This window comes from Cervus elaphus, chromosome 15 (genome assembly GCF_910594005.1).
Source record: "Cervus elaphus chromosome 15, mCerEla1.1, whole genome shotgun sequence".
NCBI classification, from domain to species: Eukaryota; Metazoa; Chordata; class Mammalia; order Artiodactyla; family Cervidae; genus Cervus; species Cervus elaphus.
This window is the reverse complement of record NC_057829.1, coordinates 12,971,690-12,990,882: the sequence shown is the minus strand read 5'-3', so window position 1 is coordinate 12,990,882 and position 19,193 is coordinate 12,971,690. Positions and strand designations below refer to the sequence as shown.

General features: G+C 48.3%; 1 protein-coding gene across 1 annotated transcript in view; it reads right to left on the bottom strand.

Annotated features, from left to right (window-relative positions):
- Positions 1-10,248, bottom strand: part of GALNT2 (polypeptide N-acetylgalactosaminyltransferase 2) — a 174,735-nt gene extending 164,487 nt beyond the window's left edge. The window contains exon 1 of the mRNA XM_043926025.1: positions 10,022-10,248. Within this exon, the coding sequence (XP_043781960.1) occupies positions 10,022-10,147 (126 nt within the window). The 5' untranslated portion in view covers positions 10,148-10,248. The remainder of the gene's footprint in view (positions 1-10,021) is intronic.
- Positions 10,249-19,193: the final 8,945 nt, after the last annotated feature.

Genomic DNA, 19,193 nt, shown 5'->3' with positions numbered 1-19,193 from the left:
CAGCTCTACACGATGCCAAGCGATGGTGAGAGCCCAGGGCCCTCAGGAAACACTGCATCCACCAGAGCTTACAGGTACAGAGGAAGAAGACTCTGGTCTCAGATGAACAGACACAAACATCTCTGAGGCAAAACGCAGACACTGGAAGACGTATTTCACATATATTTTCCTTATTATCTAGGCACAAGAGTGATAATAGGAAAAATCGATGTCTAATTAAGTCTAAAAGAGCTCTTTAAATAAGTAGAAAATAAAAATGTTAACTGATAAGAAACCACCATGTCACAGTTCAAAGGAAATTGCTTTTTCTTTCCTAGTGGTACATAAGATAATGGTTTTACAAATAAGAGCATCTTAGATTTGACAAAAAAATGGTATACTCCAGACACAGGGACACATCAGTAGTCACCAGAAGTGAGACAGGAAGGAAAACAGGTGCATCACTGACTGTGCAGGGAAATGGGAGTGGGAGAGTGGGAGGAGGGAATGGAGAAAGGGGGCAAGCCTTGAAGGTCACAGAGCCAGAGCTCACAATCTAGGTCAGTGGGGCAGCCCCTGAGGTAGGAAGGACCAGGGCAATGACTCCAAGGCCTCCCACGCCAGGCCAACCGGCTCAGCATCCAGGATGGTCACACATCTTTGCACACAGGAGTCAGCGTTCATTTACAGGTGTCACTAAAACACAGGCCTTTACTCCTAAAGTTCCCACTGGGTGACTCATCTGAAGTGTGTCCCTCTTCTGGAGCAGCACCCTTCAGGAGGAGACAGGCTTCCTTTCTGGACGAGCCTCTGAGGCAGAGATGAAGAAATCTTGAATGGTGGCTCCTGAGTCAGAAGTCTTTACAATGACCTTTCCTCTGCAGCCACGTCCACGTTCTGGTTTTTTATCCAGAAACACGCTGGCAGCATGGCACACACCCCAACAAGGCATCTACAGACCCCTCATGAATGCCAGTAACTACCAGGAAAAGCGGCTGATGCTCTTGCTTGAGGACTCCCTAAAGGAGCTGCAGGCAATGAAATCACATGTCCACTTTATTTCCTACAAATATCACAGATCACAGTGCTTCAACACAACCCCATTGCCAAGAACAACCTCTCCAAAACCCGGGGACCAGGCAGGCCCCTAACCTCCTATTTCCTGCAGATGAGAAAACCACAAGCCTCCCGACCCACAGCCACTCACAGAGACAATACCCCCGTGGGATCTTCGTGCAGGAGCAGGGGCACAGGCACCGGCAGGACTTCTCGTTAAACGGTGATGCGTGTGGAGAGCACTCCACAAATGCGCCGTGTGACGGAGTGCTGAGCCTGACAGTGGACGGGGAGCAGTGATCACCAGGTCAGCCAGCCCTGCAGAGACCAGCTCAGAAATCACACCACGAAGGCTGTTGCCTCAGCACAGACCAGAGTCAAGCAACACATTAACCTGCAGCACCTAATGTGGTCCCCAGCCCGGGGCGGGAGGGGGCGAACCGGGAACATGCGTTCTGTTAACCAGAACACTCCTCACCCGGGACTCCTTGAGGAACAAGAATGAAAGGCCGGAGAAAGAGAAAAACAATTATCAAATACTAACACATATACATGGAACCTAGAAAGATGGTACTGATACTTGCAGAGCAGCAGTGGAGACACAGACATGCAGAACAGACTTGTGAGCACAGCTGGGGGGAGAAGGAGAGGGTGGGAGGTATGGACAGAGTAACCTGGAAACACACACTACCATATGTAAAATAGACAGCCGATGGGGATTCGCTGTATGCCTCAGGAAACTCAAACCCGCTCCCTAACCACCTAGAGGGCTGTGATGGGGAGAGAGGTGGAGGGATGTTCAAGCAGGAGGGGACATGGGTGAACAATGCTAAGGATGATTCATGTTGATGCTTGGTAGAAACCAACGCATAAAGCAATTATCCTTCAACTAAAAATAAATAAGTTTTTTAAAAAAGAAGTAAACTTGATAGAGGAAACTCCACCACTGACAGACCAGAGGCAACAGATTCCCAGAAAGAAAACAGGCTCAATATTTAGCAAAGGAAATCAAGGCATAGAGAGCATACCCAACAGGTCAGACACTCTGAAGCTGGAGTTGCCCCTGCTCTGGGTCTTGGCTCAAACCTGCTCAACCTGCACCTCGCAGGCACCAGCCCTTCTCTCTCTCTCTTTTTTTTAATATAAATTTATTTATTTTAATTGGAGGCTAGTTACTTTACAATATTGTAGTGGTTTTGCCATACATTAACATGAATTCCCCATGGGTGTACATGTGTTCCCCATCCTGAACCCCCCTCCCGCCTCCCTCCCCATCCCATCCCTCTGGGTCTTCCCAGTGCACCAGCCCTGAGCACTTGTCTCATGCATCCAACCTGGGCTGGCGACTCATTTCACATATGATAATAAACATGTTTCACTGCCATTCTCCCATATCATCCCACCCTCGCCCTCTCCCACAGAGTCCAAAAGACTGTTCTAGACATCTACGTCTCTTTTGCTGTCTCACATATAGGGTTATTGTTAACATCTTTCTAAATTCCATATATACGTGTTAGTATACCGTATTGGTGGTTTTCTTTCCGGCTTACTTCACTCTGTATAATAGGCTCCAGTTTCATCCACCTCATTAGAACTGATTCAAATGTATTCTTTTCAATGTCTGAGTAATATTCCATTGTGTATATGTATCACAGCTTTCTTATCCATTTGTCTGCTGATGGGCATCTAGGTTGCTTCCATGTCCTGGCTACTATAAACAGTGCTGTGATGAACATTGGGGTGCACGTATCTCTTTCAATTCTGGTTTCCTCAGTGTGTACGCCCAGCAGTGGGATTGCTGGGTCATATGGCAGTTCTATTTCCAGTCTCTCTTTACTGTAACCTGGCCCTCCCTGACTCCTGACCCCTCCAGGGCCCCTCTCTCTCCTCTGCACTCAGCCCCTTCTCACACTGCGTCTTTTCACTACCTATCACCGTGTTTGTTCCCGCTGCCCCCAGGGTGAAAGTTCCCCAGGGGTTGAGATTATGTTTTCGTTCTACTCACTGTTATAACCCAAATACCAAGGAGTGCCTGGCACACAGCAAGTCTCAAGTAGTACTCATCAGAAGAATCGATGAAAGGGCCCACAGCCTGTTTTCATGTCTGTTCCTGCCAGCAGGAAGCAGACTTCAGGACAGACAGAGGCCTGAGGACAAGAACACGGGAAACACGGACAGACAGAGGCCTGAGGACAGGAACACGGGAAACATTTCACACAGCAAATGGTAAGGATGGAGAAAGGAGCTAAACGGAATGACCTCCCGTGGAGTATTCCTGTGGGTGCATCCTCTCTAGAGCACCTTCCAGGAACACCCCACCACCATCAGAGGATCTGGGCACTGGCAGCGCATGGAAGGAACATGGGAAGCCTGGAAAGCGAGGGCCCCATCCCGCAGGGAGAAAAAAGAAGTCAAGTTCATGCTGACCACAGCAGTGCTTCTTAGGTGAGGGCGAGCCTGTCCCCTGGGATGCCTGGCAAGGCCTGTAGACATGGTGACAGCTGAGAAGGGTGGTTCCACTAGCATCCAGCAGAAGCTGCTAAACATCGACAGTGCACAGGCCAGCCCCCTGCCCCCAGCAAACGTTATCTGGTTCAAAATGCCAACTGTGTCAAGGCTGAGGGGCCCTGCTCTAGAGTGACCACTGCCCCCAAGCACCCCCGTCCCTGCCAAAATGCTGGTCCTGGTTTGGGCTCTGGGAATTCAACAACTCTCTCCCTGGTGCCCAGGCCAAGCCTCCTCCCAGAGAGTCACTAGACAGGACCAGGCAGTCAGCGGCGGGGCTGGGAGGCCAGGTGGGCAGACCAAGGGCAGGCTGAGTCACAACTGACCAGGTGCGCCTCTAAGAGTGGGCGCGGGGGCGCAGGACTCCCAGAGCCGAGGAAAGCTATTTGAATGTGAGGCCAGGAGGGAGATTCTATGCGACGACAGTTTTGTTTTTTTCAAATCCAGCCACACTGAATCACTGCCATCTTCGTCCTGGCATGCTAAGAAACCCAATCTGTACAAAACGACACTCTCTTCCTGGGCCTATAATACTGGTCATGACTAAATACAGAAACGCCCAGGGCCTCGGTCTGCCCTGTAGGAGGCAGATGCGAGCAGAAGCCTGGGCTCGGGAGGTGGAGAAGGCGGTGCTCCTCAGGGCGGAGCTCCTCAGAGAAGGACTTGGCTCTTTAAGCCTGTGGGAGAGGCTCTCCTGACTGAACAGGTAAACTGGACAAGTTTCACTAGAACCTCCACACTGGGGGTTCATCCTTCAGGTCAAGTGTGTGGCCAAAGGTCAGCGCATGCTCACATCTGTTAGGAAAACAAGGTCAACTCTCCTTGGAGGGCAGCAGTGTCTGTAGGAGGCTGGCACCAACACGCTCGACATAACTCTCCCCACGGAGGAGGGCTCCTCACCACACTGGGCCTGTGCCGGGTCCCACCCAGGCAGCGTCTGGAGCAGCGCCGGGAGGTCCTCCCGAAGGAACCACACCATAAGGCGGCGTGGTGGCGAGGGTCCAAGGCCACGGTGGTGGGACAGGCATCCCTGGCAGCAACCTGGCATCACAGGCTTCCTCGAGGGGAGGCCGCCCTGCAGGTCAGGACAGTGAGGCCGGGCCAGCACCTGCTCTGAGGGATGCAGCGTCTCTCCAGGAGCCACGCTCAGCTACCTAAGGACAGCCGTGGCGAGGGTCCCGAGGCCCTGCAGCAGGGGCGGGTCAGGGAGCAGGGGTCCCCAGGGGAGAGCAGGGAGGGGGGGAGGCGCAGAGGGTCCCCAAAGAGGGGCGTTCATCTAACATCCACGTGGAAGGCTCCCACCATCGTGAGCTGTGTGACATGGTCATGTCACACATGTCACACATGGTCATGTCCGACACCCATCCAGCTCACAGGACAGGGCTCATGGGGACGAAAGAGGAAGAATAAACAGGGCGCGTGGGCTTGGCCAGTTTGGGCTATTTCCTCACCCCATGATTTCTGCTGGGCCACTAGGAGACTTCACAGATTTCTCCCAGGAACACCTTGCCTTCTGCTCAGGATCTTGACCAGAACCCGGCAGTCAATACTGTGAGAGCCTGGTCTCTGCCCCAGGCAGCCTACCACCTCCCTCCACTAAGCCACGTGCCACTGGATTTGCTAGAGGTTCAGGCAGCAGGGCGCTGCCTGTCTTGAAATCAGCATCTTCCCAAAGTGACTTCTCTCTCCCTAGAGATCTCAGAAACATGAATGGCAGCAATAAATTGTGTGTGTGTGTGTATAAAATCACATAATTATAAACAATATATAGTTTCATATACATAATTATATATATGTCTCCCCTTGCCCCACCCCAACTGTTTTTCTGACCTCCTCTCAAATACCTCTTCCCCTGATCCAAACAGGAGACCCACCTCTCACCAGCAGTTGGGATGGGAGATTCAAAAGGGGCCTGAAGCCCCCACAGAACACTAACAACTCCCCAGGCGCCCCGAGCCCACCCCAGAGGCAGGATGGAGCCCAGGCAAGTGAGCCTGCTCCATGTTGGGGACGGCGGGCTCTGTCTCACTCTCACCAGAGGGCTGGGGAAAGAGTCCCTCAGCTCTTGCCATCGGTCACAGCCTGCTCCTGTCATGTATGAGCCCCAAGGTGCTCCAGAGGAGTGACACTTATATTTTCTTTAGAAAAAAGTTTCCCTAGAGAAACTTTGTCAGATTTGCCATTTGTCAGATTCCCTGACTGTACAGTGGCTTTCCCCAACTCCTGCATGCCCGATCTCAACTTCAAATCCTCCTTTCAAGTGGAATTTAACTGACTGGCTGGTAGGGTGTGGCCCGGGCCCCCTCCTCAGCCCCTCATGGACATGCTCACAGATCTGCGGATGTCCATGAAAGCATGCGGCAGCCACTGTGACCCGCCTCACCTCCCACGTGTGGGTGATGACAGCCACCTCCCCTGCTGCCAGGAGAAGCAAGCCTGCAGGAGGAGGGTGAGTGGGGCGCCTAGAGCCTGCTTGTCAGAGGGACCGGCCTCCTCACCGCAGGAAGCCCACTTAGGGTCACGATCAGCGGCACCCCACTGGTTTAAACAACCACCAAAGAAGGATATGTCCTGCACCCACTCTCCTGGTGGCTTCCCACAGCCAGCAGCCCCACTCTGACACCACAGGTGGCATGTTGCCCAGACCACTTCGCAAAAAGTAGTCTTTGATGTCACTCAGGGTCACGGTACTGGCCCAAATGAACCAACCAAATCAACCTGGGAGAGATGGATGAAGGACTTAAAAAAAAAAAAGAAAAACACTTCTAAAGAACAAGAAGATGACAGTTCAATATATTTTCCTAGTTCAATATATTTTCAAGAAGATTCTAGGCTTCGTCCCTCCCCGCACCCCACTCTGGACACCATCTACTCAGCACCTACTATTTGCCAACACCTACTAATGGCATCTAGTCTTTAGCTACAAGAACTATCCCTATTCTAAAGATGAGGAAACTGAAGGTCAGAGAGGCTTAGGAAATTAGTAAAGGTCACTAAGCAGAAAGAGGTAGAAAGCTAGTCTCATCTCAGTGCCAATAAATGGATCCGTGCCATTCTCCTTAAATGTCTACCGCCCGGCTCACAAAACACCAGTGGTTCCCTATGGACAATCAAACTATGACCAACAAGTCAGCCCAGCTTGGCATTCAAGGCCCTTTATGATTTAGTCCCAAACTCTTTCCATTGTACATTCTCATATTCCCCTACAAACGTACCCACTCCAGCCACGTGAGGCCCCTCAGTACTCTTAAGAAGAGATCAACCCCTCTCCTAGAAAGCCCCTCCATACCTGACCCAAAGGCACCCAGCTTGGGACCCAGGGCAGGGACTGCAGCACCTGCTCACGGAAGAAGGGCAAGGGGAAGTGACCAGAAGGACAGGCCCCGCTCAGGCCCTACGAGAATGCCTTCCCTGCCTCCCAAGGGTGCGGGGGCACATACAATGGGTCCTGGGCTACACACTCTCTCTCTCAGGAGACCGTTCTTCACACACTAGAAAACCCTTCCCTCTCCAACCAAAAGAGCCACACTTCACCCAGAGGCACGTTCATTTCAACAGAAATCCCTTTCTTTCTCTGCAGCTCCATCATGCCAAGATACCAAGGCCCAGAGGAGGCTTAACATGATTAAAATTTTAAAGTATTTAAGGTGCTCAAAGGCGAGGCATCCTTGAAGTGCAAATCATCAATTTGGGGGAAAGAGAGAAACATAGGGGAGGGAAGGCTCTATGCAAAAGTAAATAAAATATAATTTTAAGCAACATTGTGCACAAAGGTCAGGTTTGTGCATATGGTCAGGTTGTATTGACCATACAACCTGAACTTCAGCATTGAGTCCTGATTAGCGCAGTCTCTGCTTCTATTGAGTCGATTAAACCTGCATTGTGAGGTGAGTGGGTTCTCTGCGTTTCACCAGATGGAGAATAACCGTCCTCAGAGGAGTTATTCAACAGGCAGGGCACACAGTGACAAGCCTGGGCTGGGCGCTGAAGCAGCAGAAACTCTAGTCAGGCTCCCATCAGACAGACAATACCCCAAAGCCTAATACTGAAGCCTGGTACCCTGTGGGAAATGTCAAGGTGAAGAGAAATTGACTAAATGTGGAATTAGAGCCTTGACTTGAATGGTACAAGATGAGAGAAGAAATATAAGTCCACTTACACCTAAAAAACTATAGCTAGTATTTAAGTTCTGCCTATATACACATACTACCTTAGCATTTTTATGCTTATACTTTACAAGCCAGAAAATCTATACATTTCCTTTTATCGCAAGGATGAACTAAATTTGAAGAGACTTTCTAGTCTCTGAATCCATGGAAACAACTCAGGAGGGAGAAAAGACCATGCAGTTTTATATTCTAGACTAAGAAATTCAGGACACAGGTTTTATTGACTCCTCCAGAAATGGTTTTAGGGTGTTCTCTTTAATACAAGGGTCCAAGCCATGTTAATGAGTCTTCTCGAATTTCAAAAGCTATTGCATGTACACAACTCTTCTTCAACTGACGAACTGCCAAACCATTCTAACGGCTAGGATTAAATTTTATGGTTCATTGACAAAAAGAATAGAATCCCAAAATCACCAATCCATGTACAATTGTTCATTTCCCACACTTTTTTCTATGTGGTCTCTGAACCTTCCTACTGTCACCCGGCCACAAGGAGTTCTAGGAGCATTACTTTTTTTTTTTTTTTTTTAAGGATCAACTGAAGACCCTTCAAAACCCATCCAGCAGCTGAAGCCCACCAGGGAGAAGTCAGCCCCTCCAGACGCTAATGCAACCCTGTGCTATTTCCAATCGCATGTGCTAATGAGAGCTGCAGACCCAGGAAAGGGGATCACAAAGCATGGCTTGTGTATTTGGTTTTCTTTCACATCAAAGGCAGGAAGCTTTGCCAGGTCTCACCAGCACACCAGGCTACATGGTCCTGCGAAAGCACGGTTTGCTGGGAAGCAAAGCTTTTGAAATAATTCCAGTTTCATATGACCACAGTTTTCAAAGGGCTGCACTGCGTGCCCTGGGTGCACCGCTCTTTACCATCCAAGGATGAACAAGCCCCATGGGCCTGAAACAGTTCCTTGGATTAAAACAGGGAAAAGATAGGGCTAAGAGAACCTGTCAGCTCAGAAACAAGCGAGGCCAATTCTGTACATGAGAAGACTTTTCCTTTATGCCCCTCTAGATATAGCCTAAGAAATTTACCATGAATCAAATAAGACACCTGTCTCCATCTAATACCTTCAGCTGAGAATGAAGGAAAGAAGGACGGACGGAAGGAAACCTCTTAAGTAGCCAGACCTCAGCGTTGACATTTATGGACTGACTTTAGGGCTAAAGTCTTTTCATCCACTTTCTAGCGTCTTGCTTGTTCCAGGATGCCATTCTCTGGTTCCAGTTCAACCCATGGTCCACCTTCATTAACTCAGGATTTCCTGGATTTGCGCTGACACTAAACGTCACAGTATAGGGGTTACACGGTGTGGGGGTCACTTTCAAAGCCTGGCAGTTACCAAACACGACAAACACCGCTGGCGGCATGCGCACCGCCCAGAGCCCCGCTCTCCCAGCAGGATCGCAAGGCCAGGCGCCCTAGGCGCTCCATTTCCTTCCTAGAGCGGCGGGCAGTGCAGAGCGGCTCACGCGGTCCCCACGGCCCAACCCCTCGGCCCTGGGAACCCGTCTAGAACACACTCAGCAGAGGGACCACCCCACTGAACAGGAGCGAGGGACTGGGCAAGGCGAGCGCCGGGGGCTGCGCTGAAGGGCCGGCCGAGCCGGTCAGGACGAGCACCCGGGCAGGGAGGGGACGGTCGGGGGTGTGGGCGGCCGGCCTAACCCGGGGCCCGGGGGCCTTCCGCCTGCACCGCCAGCGCGGTCTGTTCCGCCGGGCGCGGGGCTGGCTGCGCCCCCGCCCCCAGGGGAAGCGGGCCGAGACCCAGAACTGCCCCCTCCCCGCGGCGCGGCGACGAGGGGAGGTAGGGGGGCTGCAGTGGCTGGTTTCAAAGGGCTGAAAAGAAACTTGGACTCCTCTCTCGCAAGGTACGTGACACGTTGAAAAGGCAGCCGCCTCTCTCCCTTCCCCCCACCCCCTTTTGTGCTTCCCAGTACTCTCACCCCCAAACTTCTCACCGCAGGAGACTGGGCTCCCGGCAGCCGGACGACACTCAAATTAAGAGGAGTGGAGAGCGGGGACAGGGGGCGACTAGAGGCGTCAGCGACCCCAGCCCCGGGAGCTGCGCGGGGTCGCCCCCTCCCGAGCCCGGAGAGCACCGAGCGGCCGGCGGCGCCCCCCGCCCCAGGGGATCGGCCGCGAGGCCCAAGGCGGGGGCGGATGGCCAGAGCCGAGATCCGAGCGGAGATGGGCAGGACGGACCAGGAAACCCGGCGGTGCGTCCGAGCGAGGGGCCTCGGCGGCGGGGCCCGGGCGCATGGGCGCCGGGGATTCCAGGGGCCGGGCCGCGGGCGGGCACCCCACTCACCTTCCTGCCGGCGCCGCCGCCCGCGCCCGCGGCCAGTGCGGAGCCGCCCCCCGAGTACATGTAGTAGGCGATGCCCAGCACCCACAGGAAGGCGAAGCAGAGCAGCATCCGCGAGCGCCGCCGCATCCTCCCGACTCGGCCGCCGGCCGCGGCCGCTGCTCGCGAGTCTGCCTGGGGCCGCGGCGGGCGCGGGCCGGGGAGGAGCGGAGGAAGGGGAAGGGCGCGGCGGCTCCTCCTCCGGCGCGGCTGGCGGCGAGGGCGGCGCGCGCCCAGCGCCCGAGCTCCGCCCCGGCCGGGAGCGCCGCGCGGCGCCCGAGCAGGAAGCGGCAGCCGCGGAGGCGGCCAGGGGGTCAGGGAGCAAAGGGCGACCAATCGGCGGCGGCTGTGGGGGCCCGGCGGGGGCGGAGGAGGGGATTACCGCGTCTCCACGGCGGCGGCTCGGATGCCCCGCGGGGAGTGCCTCCGCCGGCCGCCGCCCGGCCACCCCTGTGAGTGACAGGTGGTCGCCGGGGCCCCGGGGAAGGCGCGCACACGTGCGCACACACACAGGCGCCCACACCGGGGACAGCGGGTCACCGCTTCCTCGCGCTGCCCGGCCTAAAGCACTGCCTCCTCGGTCCTCAGTCTTTGGGACCACCCCAGACCCCTGGCAGGCTCCCTCTTATTGGCCGACAGACCTGAGTTTTTTGGTGCAAATACCCTCTCCAAGACCCGACTTGGCTGCTGCTCGCTGCAGTTTTCTTACCAATATTGCAGCAAAAACATCCCTAATCCCCAGGTGTCTGTTTTATTTATTTCTTTACGCAGAGGTGGGGGCCTAGCGGTAGAAACCGAGAGGTGTTTTTTCAAGGCAACATGTTTCTGGGGATGAACAGAGCGCTTAATAGCAGGGTTTTCTTTTTCATTTTTAAGTAAACACGAAATGAGGAAAAAGGAAGGCAACACGTATTTTTAAAATCGTTTCTTTGCGGCTGTTTCGATCTTAAGAAAGAAGAGGCAGCACACGTAACAGCTTTAAAGATGCAAGAAGACAGATCTGTCTTGTAACAGAATCTGAGTAACCTTGACAATGCCCTTGTAACAGCAAAGTTTCCAGCGTTCCTAGGAAAGAAAGAATGTTACTTAGCGCTTGATATTTTAAAAGGGATTCCAGAAGCTGCCCAGTTCAGAGGATAAAGGCAGCTGTCTGCATCTGAATATCTACTCACATCCTCAATAAAATACAAACACAAACAAGCCTTCAGCTCTACTATGGCAGTGAATACGATGAACTGACCTTCAAATTACTTCTTAAGTAGAGTAAAGAAAAGACATCAAATTCCAACAGAGCTCCCTCCACTGTTGCCAAGGGCTTAAATGTAACCCAGGCTTAAATCCTTCTATGAAGAGCAAGTCCAACCACAAGAACTAAACACTGAATACAGGTTGGGTACTTGACTGGACAAGGGAAGAGGTCTGAAAGAGAATGGGCAGGATGTGGCAGGCTTGAGGATGCCTTGCTTCTGGGAAGTGTCAGGTAAATAGAGAAATGGCAGTGCCCTTCGGAGATCTGGTAGTTAAGGAAAAGAAGGAACTGACAAAGGAAAATTAAGGATCCCACAGAAATAAATGACAACTAATCCCTCCCTCAGAGTGATTATCTATTAAAAACTGCACTTCAGTATGCAGAGAAAAGGGGCTTCCAAGTGACTCAGTGGTAAGGAAACCTGCCAATGCATGAGACTCGGGTTCTATCCCTGGGTTGGGAAGATCCCCTGGAGAAGGAAATGGCAACCCACTCCAGTATTCTTGCCTGGGAAATCCCATGGACAGAGGAGCTTGGTGGCCTATAGTCCATGGGATCACAAAAGACTCAGACACGAAACTAGACAACAATATACCTTGGAGAACTGAGTGGAATAATCAACTCCAAAACATATTTTATTAAAACTACTAGGTTTTAAAGGCAAAAAGATCAAATTACTTATATAAATAAATATTTAGGCAAGGCAACAGTAGAAGAGTATTTACAAGACCCTCAAGGAAAGAAAGTACCAGCCAAGGATTTTTGTGTCCAGCTTTCAAGCATCCAGGCTATAGGCAAATAGATGAGAACTGAGTACAAAAAGTATGCCTTTCTTGGAGAATGAGCTTCCCCCAAACAGATAACTCAGTGTTGTTTCTCGGTCATGTCCAGCTCTTTTTATGGCCAAAGCTTCAACTCCACTGTGCATGGCAGTGGATCTGAAGGCACTGTAGTTTCTAGATACAAAGTCAGAAGAGAGGCTGGATGTGATGTGGGGAAGTCTAAAGACCAAGAAACTGCAAAGAGAAAATAGAGCTTATGACAACAACTAAAATCCATGAGGGCAAATTGGAATATACCTCCAACACCGATTATGCAAAAAACAAAACAAACCCCACAATGAGATATTACTTCACATTCATTAGTATGGCTATTCTTTTTCAACAACAACAAAAATCCCAAAATATAACAGATATTGAAAAGGATGTGGAGAAATTGGAACTCATGTTCCTTAAAAAAATTAAACCTAGAATTACCATATGATTCAGCAATTCCACTTCTGGGTACATACCTAAAAGAAGTGAGCACAAGGACTCGAACACGTGCTTCTGTGTTCATGGCGCTATTATTCACAATAGCCAGAATATGGAAGCAACCCAGTGTCCAGCAACCAATGTATGAATGAAATGTGACATACAGTGGAATATTATTTGACCTAAAAGAAAGGAAATTTTGACATAAGTTACAACATGGTCAGTTCAAGTCAGTCACTCAGTTGTGTCTGACTCTTCGCACCTCCATGGACTGCTGCACGCCAGGCTTCCCTGTCCATCACCAACTCCTGGAGCTTACTCAGGGTCATGTCCATTGAGTCGGTAATGCCATCCAACCATCTCATCCTCTGTCACCCCCTTCTCCTCCTGCCTTCAGTCTTTCCCAGCATCAGGTCTTTTCCAATGAGTCAGTTCTTTGCATCAAGTGACCAAAGTTTAGAGCTTCAGTTTCAGCATCAGTTCTTCTAATGAATATTCAGGATTGATTTCCTTTAGGATTGACTTGTTTGATTTCCTTGCAGTCCAAGGGACTCTCAAGAGTCTTCTCCAACACCACAGTTCAAAAGCATCAATTCTTCGGTGATCAGCTTTCTTTATGGTCCAACTCTCACATCCATACATGACTACTGGAAAAACCATAGCTTTGACTAGAAAGACCTTTGTCAGCAAAGTAATGTCTCTGCTTTTTAATATGCTGTTTATGTTGGCCATAGCTTTTCTTCCAAGGAGCAAGCATCTTTTAATTTCATGGCTGCAGTCACCATCTGTAGTGATTTTGGAGCCCGAGAAAATAAAGTCTTGTTACTGTTTCCACTGTTTCCCCATCTATTTGCCATGAAGTGATGGGATTGGATCCCATGATCTTAGTTTTTTGAATGATACTAAGTTTTTGAATGATACAGAATAATACTAAGTGAAATAAACCAGGCATAAAAAGACAAATACTGTGAACCCACTTATATGAAGTACCTAAAGGAGTCAAATTCACAGAAAGAGAAAGGAAGGGTGGTTACTTGGGACTGGCAGAGGGGAAATGGGGAAATTGGTACAGAGTTCCAGTTTGGGGAGATGACAAAGTTCTGGGGATGGATGGCGGTCCAGAACAATGTCCATATGTTTAATGGCCCTGAAATGTACCCTTGAAACTGATTCAAATGTAATGTACATTTTATCACAATAAAAAGACATGACAAATGGGAAGAAATTATTTCTGCACCTATCATAGATAAAGGGGCAAAGTAATATCCTTAATATATAAAGAACTTAAATATTAAAAAGGGCAAAACACATAAACAGACAATTCACAGTAAAGATCTTATGAGTTTGTAAACATGTGAAAAGATGTTCCACTTTACTTGTAAAAGAGTTGCAAATTAAAACTACAGAGATACTATTTATCCCCCCAAAAAACTGGCAAAAATTGGGAAACATGACAAGATACTCCATTGGTAGGCCTATAAAAAAGAATAAGGAAGACTTCTATGAACAGATATGGAATGACTTCTGGGATATGTTATTAAACATTAAATGAAATATTAAATGCAAAATACAATAGCTTACATATTACATGCTACTTTTATGTAAGAAGGGAAAATAAGAAAACATACAAATATCTGTTTATTTTGGCAACTGACACATCAATAATAAACCAGAAAGTAATGAACTGAGTTACCTGTAAGGAGTGGGAGGAAGAGAAGGAGGGACAGGAAGAGTGTGGCATCTGTCACCTTTCTCCTGGGCTTGATCCTGGAAGCATGTTTTGTGTGTTAGTCACCCAGTCGTGTCTGACTCTTTGTGACCCCGTGGACTGTAGCCTGCCAGGCTCCTCCATCCATGGGATTTTCCAGGCAAGAACACTGGAGTGGATTGCCATTTCCTTCTCCAGGGAATCTTTCTGACCCAAGGATTGAACCCGGGTCTCCCGCATTGCAAGTAGACTCTTTACTGTCTAAGCCATCAGGGAAGTCCTGGAAACATGTTAATGTCCTACATATTCAAAAGTAAAATAAAATCAACAAAATGATGAGCAGAACACTAGAAACTGAATCCAAACAGAAGTGCCTGAACCCAACTATATTGTGAATGGATACCATAGTCAGATTGAAAGGGCATAAAGGGATTAATATGTATAACTTTTAAACAAAGTACTTGGGCTATATACCCTTAGCCTAGAAAACAAAAGAACTCCAGACAATTTTTGAACTCTTCTTTATGCTTCTTCATAGTGTTATGGTTTTCACAGTCGAAGTACTTTATGCATATTGTGCAATTGAGCAAATCAGAAAATGTATTGTTTCAGGAATCTAGGATTTTCATTATGGAAGAAGGGAGATACAGTGTGGAATGAGGGACAGCAAAGATTACTTGGAGTAGACTTGGAATTAGAACAGTGTGAACGCATTATTTTATACATATATACATACACATATATACACTTGTCTATGCTCATCTTTATGTCCACATACAAACAAATGTTTCTACATATACCATATTCACGTATGTACATATTTCTTAGGTCTTTCCATTGAAAAGACCAGAGCAACAATCTCTTGGCATAAATGAGTATATCTTGCAACTAGATCTTGGTTTCTAAATCCCATCTTCCATCCCAAGAAAGTTTCCTTGGAGCAGCAATTGATCCGTGACTGGAGCCTCAGTTCAGTTCAGTTGCTCAGTCATGTCCGACTCTTTCTCTTTGCAACTCCATGGATCGCAGCACACCAGGCTTCCCTGTCCATCACCAACTCCTGGAGCTTACTCAAGTTCATGTCCATTGAGTCGGTAATGCCATCCAACCATCTTATCCTCTGTCATCCTGTTCTCCTCCTGCAGTCAGTCTTTCCCAGAATCAGGGTCTTTTCCAATGAGTCAGTTCTCTGCATCAAGTGACCAAAATTTGGAGCTTCAATTTCAGCATCAGTTCTTCCAATGAATATTCAGGACTGATTTACTTTAGGATGGACTGGTTGGATCTCCTTGCAGTCCAAGGGACTCTCAAGAGTCTTCTCCAATACCACAGTTCAAAAGCATCAATTCTTCAGTTATCAGCTTTCTTTATAGTCCAACTCTCACATCCGTACAGGACTACTGGAAAAACCATAGCTTTGACTAGGCAGATATTTGTTGGCAGAATAATGTCTCTGCTTTTTAATAAGCTGTCTAGGTTGGTCATAGCTTTTCTTCCAAGGAGCAAGCGTCTTTTAATTTCATGGCTGCAGTCATCATCTGCAGTGATTTTGGAGCCCAAGAAAATAAAGTCTTGTCACTGTTTCCACTGTTTCCCCATATATTTTCCATGAAGTGATGGGACCAGATGGGATTTTAGTTTTCTGAATGTTGAGTTTTAAGCCAGCTTTTTCACTCTGCTCTTTCACTTTCATCAAGAGGCTCTTTAGTTCTTCCTCACTTTCTTCCATAAGGGTAGTGTCATCTGCGTATCTGAGGCTATTCACATTTCTCCCAGCAGTCTTGATTCCAGCTTGTGCTTCATCCAGCCTGGCACTTCGCAAGATGTACTCTACATATAAGTGAAGTAAGCAGAATGACAACACACAGCTTTGATGTACTCCTTTCCCAGTTTGGAACCAGCCTGTTGTTCCATGTCCAGTTTTAATTGTTGCTTCTTGACCTGCATACACATTTCTTGGGAGGCAGATAAGGTGGTCTGGTATTCCCATCTCTTGAAGAATTTTCCACATCTAGACGGGGGCCTAGATGGTACTAGATGAGCCTAGAACATCTGGTAATAGAAAGTAAGGTACAGAGTTTCAGTTTGGGGAGCTGGGGGTAAAAGGTCATAGGAGCCAGCTTGAAGGGCCCATTGTCTAAATCTAGGACATATATGTGTCAAAATAAATATTGACTAAAATGGAAATCTAAGAGTACATGCTGATAATTAATAGATAAACAAATGGAGGAGATGGGAGGGTTCTTTCTTTCCATAGAATGTCAGCTGATAAAAGTGAAGGGAAGGTGACATTAAAAGTCACTGCTTTGCAACCATCATAGTAATGGTTGGTTGGAGAAAACTCATTAATAGATATTCAAGTGTGTGTGGTGGGGGCAGGAGGAACAGGGAAGTTGGATGAGAAGGAAGATGTTTATAGTGTCTTTTGTCAGAATACTTGTTAGTTACAGAGGAAGACTAGTAGCTGTACAGTGGAGAGATTGGGCAACACCTTGGCCAGGTGATCAGATGACTCACTCATGAGGGTCAGGTGGCTATCCTGTGCCTGCACAAATATCCTCAGAAAGACACAAAATGCCATCTTAGTATTCTGGCCAAGGATACACAACCTGAATCTCATAGTGAATAAATACTGAAGGAAACAAAATTGAAGAACAGTCTGTAAAATAATTGACTTGTGTTCTTCAGAAATGTCACTATTAGGCAAGAGAAGGAAAGGGCGAGGAGCTGGTCCAGATTCGTGGACCTAAGGAGACAGACAGGATGACCACTTGAGTCTGTGATCGTCTATGAGGGGCTAAGAACGTGACGAGAACAATTCATGAAAGTGGATGAGGGATGCAGGATAGGTAGCAGCATAGCTCAACCGCACAGCACTGCCCGCATGTGTGGAGGGTGAGATTTTCCAGTTGTGAGAGTTGTAGTATGACTACATAGGAAAGTCTTGTTCTTAGGAAATAGCAACTGAAGTATCAAAGGTTAAAGTGGCCTGATAAACACAGGCTACCCTCAAAAGCTCAGGAAAAGTATAGATGCAGGATAATAAAACAGCTGTAGCAAAATATTCAATATTTGGAGGTGCTAAGTCTAGGTAAAGAGCACAGGAGAATTATTTTGGCCCCTTTCCTGTAAGCTTGACTTAATTGCTTTAAAAAATGATTTAACTGGCAGTGTGATGATCTGCTGCATTTTGCGAATGAAGAAAGAGGCTGAACCTTGAAACCATTTGAGTAAAGCTACCCAGCTCAGGCCTCTAAATTTCACTGTATCTTGGTTCCAGAGGCAGTTCGCACAGAGCTCTCCTTCCCCTTCCTTTCACATGTGTCTACCTTCCTGCCACACCTGCACCCACACCTGCTTGTACACATGTCCTGTGTTTCTCTGGGTAATGAGCCGAGTGCAAACTCTCCTTAAGTGCTGACTTGTCCTTGACTCAGCCTCAGCAGCTTGGCGGCAGTCATTCTTCTGGGTCATCTTCTTCTGCCGGAAGCCCTGAGGGCGCTTTTCTTGAGTGTTCAGTACAGCAGGAACAGTGCCTACTTGCAGCAACACATCAATGAAACGGAGGTATTTCTGTAGCCGTTCACTGTCCCAGTTGCTGTTGGCAGAGGTGTCAGGAGCCCTGTACAATTTGCTGAAATATTGTGCCTTTATGCAACAGAACCTTTTTTTTTTTTTTTAAATAATCTGATTGTTCAGTTTTCCTTTTCCTAAACTATTTTAGTAGAGGGAAAACATCCAACTAGGAAAGAATAGAAAAACAAAATTTTAACTGCTTAGATGGGACCAGAATATTACACACCGAAATTGAATAACAAGAACTCTTTACCCCTAAAACTTGAAGTGCGTTTGTGCAGTGTGTGCTAAGTCGCTTCAGTCATGTCCCACTGTTTGTGACCCTATGGACTGCAGCCCGCCAGGCTCCCCTGTCCATGGATATTGAGACTCCTATAAAAATTCTTCCCTATAGCTCAAATGGTAAAGAATCTGCCTGCAGTGCAGGAGACTGGGATTTGATCCCTGGGTTGGGAAGATCCTCTGGAGAAGGGAATAGCAACCCACTCCAATATTCTTGCCTGGAGAATCCCATAGACAGAGGAGCCTGGCAGGCTACAGTCTATGGGGTTACAAACAGTTGGACATGACTGACTAACACACATTGTAAAAAGCAGACATTAAGCCTGCTGCACATGTCCTACCATGAGCTGGCTTTAACGGGAGGGGACACTTGGAAGTATAACAGTCCCATCCATGGTGAGTCGAGGACTACTGTCCCTCCCATAGCCAGTGGATACATACGATGACCACCTCCCATAATCTTCCCAGAAATTTCCTGACTTGAATTGAGACTGAGAAATTATTCATCACTGTGATTTAGGTTAAAGAATTCAATTGCCCTGGAAATATAAACATTAACGATGTGCTTATTACACACCAGGCATTGTTCCAAGTGCTATTTGTATATTATTTTCCATGATTATTGTTCTTCAGAACAGCCTGATGAAGTAAACACTATGATTATTCCAGTTTTATGATGAGGCCCAGTGCTGTTGTGTTACCTCCCCAAGGCAGCTCAGCAAGCAGGAGAGTCTTTGGGGAAAGTGAGGACCTTTTGGCTTTGGATCTGGGTGCTGGCTATGGGAGGCATTGAGTTTCTGAAAAAGTCCGATGGACTGGAAAGCTATGATAGATGCATTTTCTATATGCAAGTTATGCTTCAGTTAAACAATCAGAGAGGAGGAGGAATCACTTACTCTTTTTTAGCGTCTAAAGCCTCAGTGATACTCAGCCTGGCTCATCACACCTCTGTCCAGAACCCCCTCAGCACCGCTGTCTTCCCTTCCTTGCTGGCCCCGGCAATCCACCCAGCAGAGAACAGAGCAGCCCAGAAGTGTCTGCACAGCCTCCTCACCCCACACTAGGGGA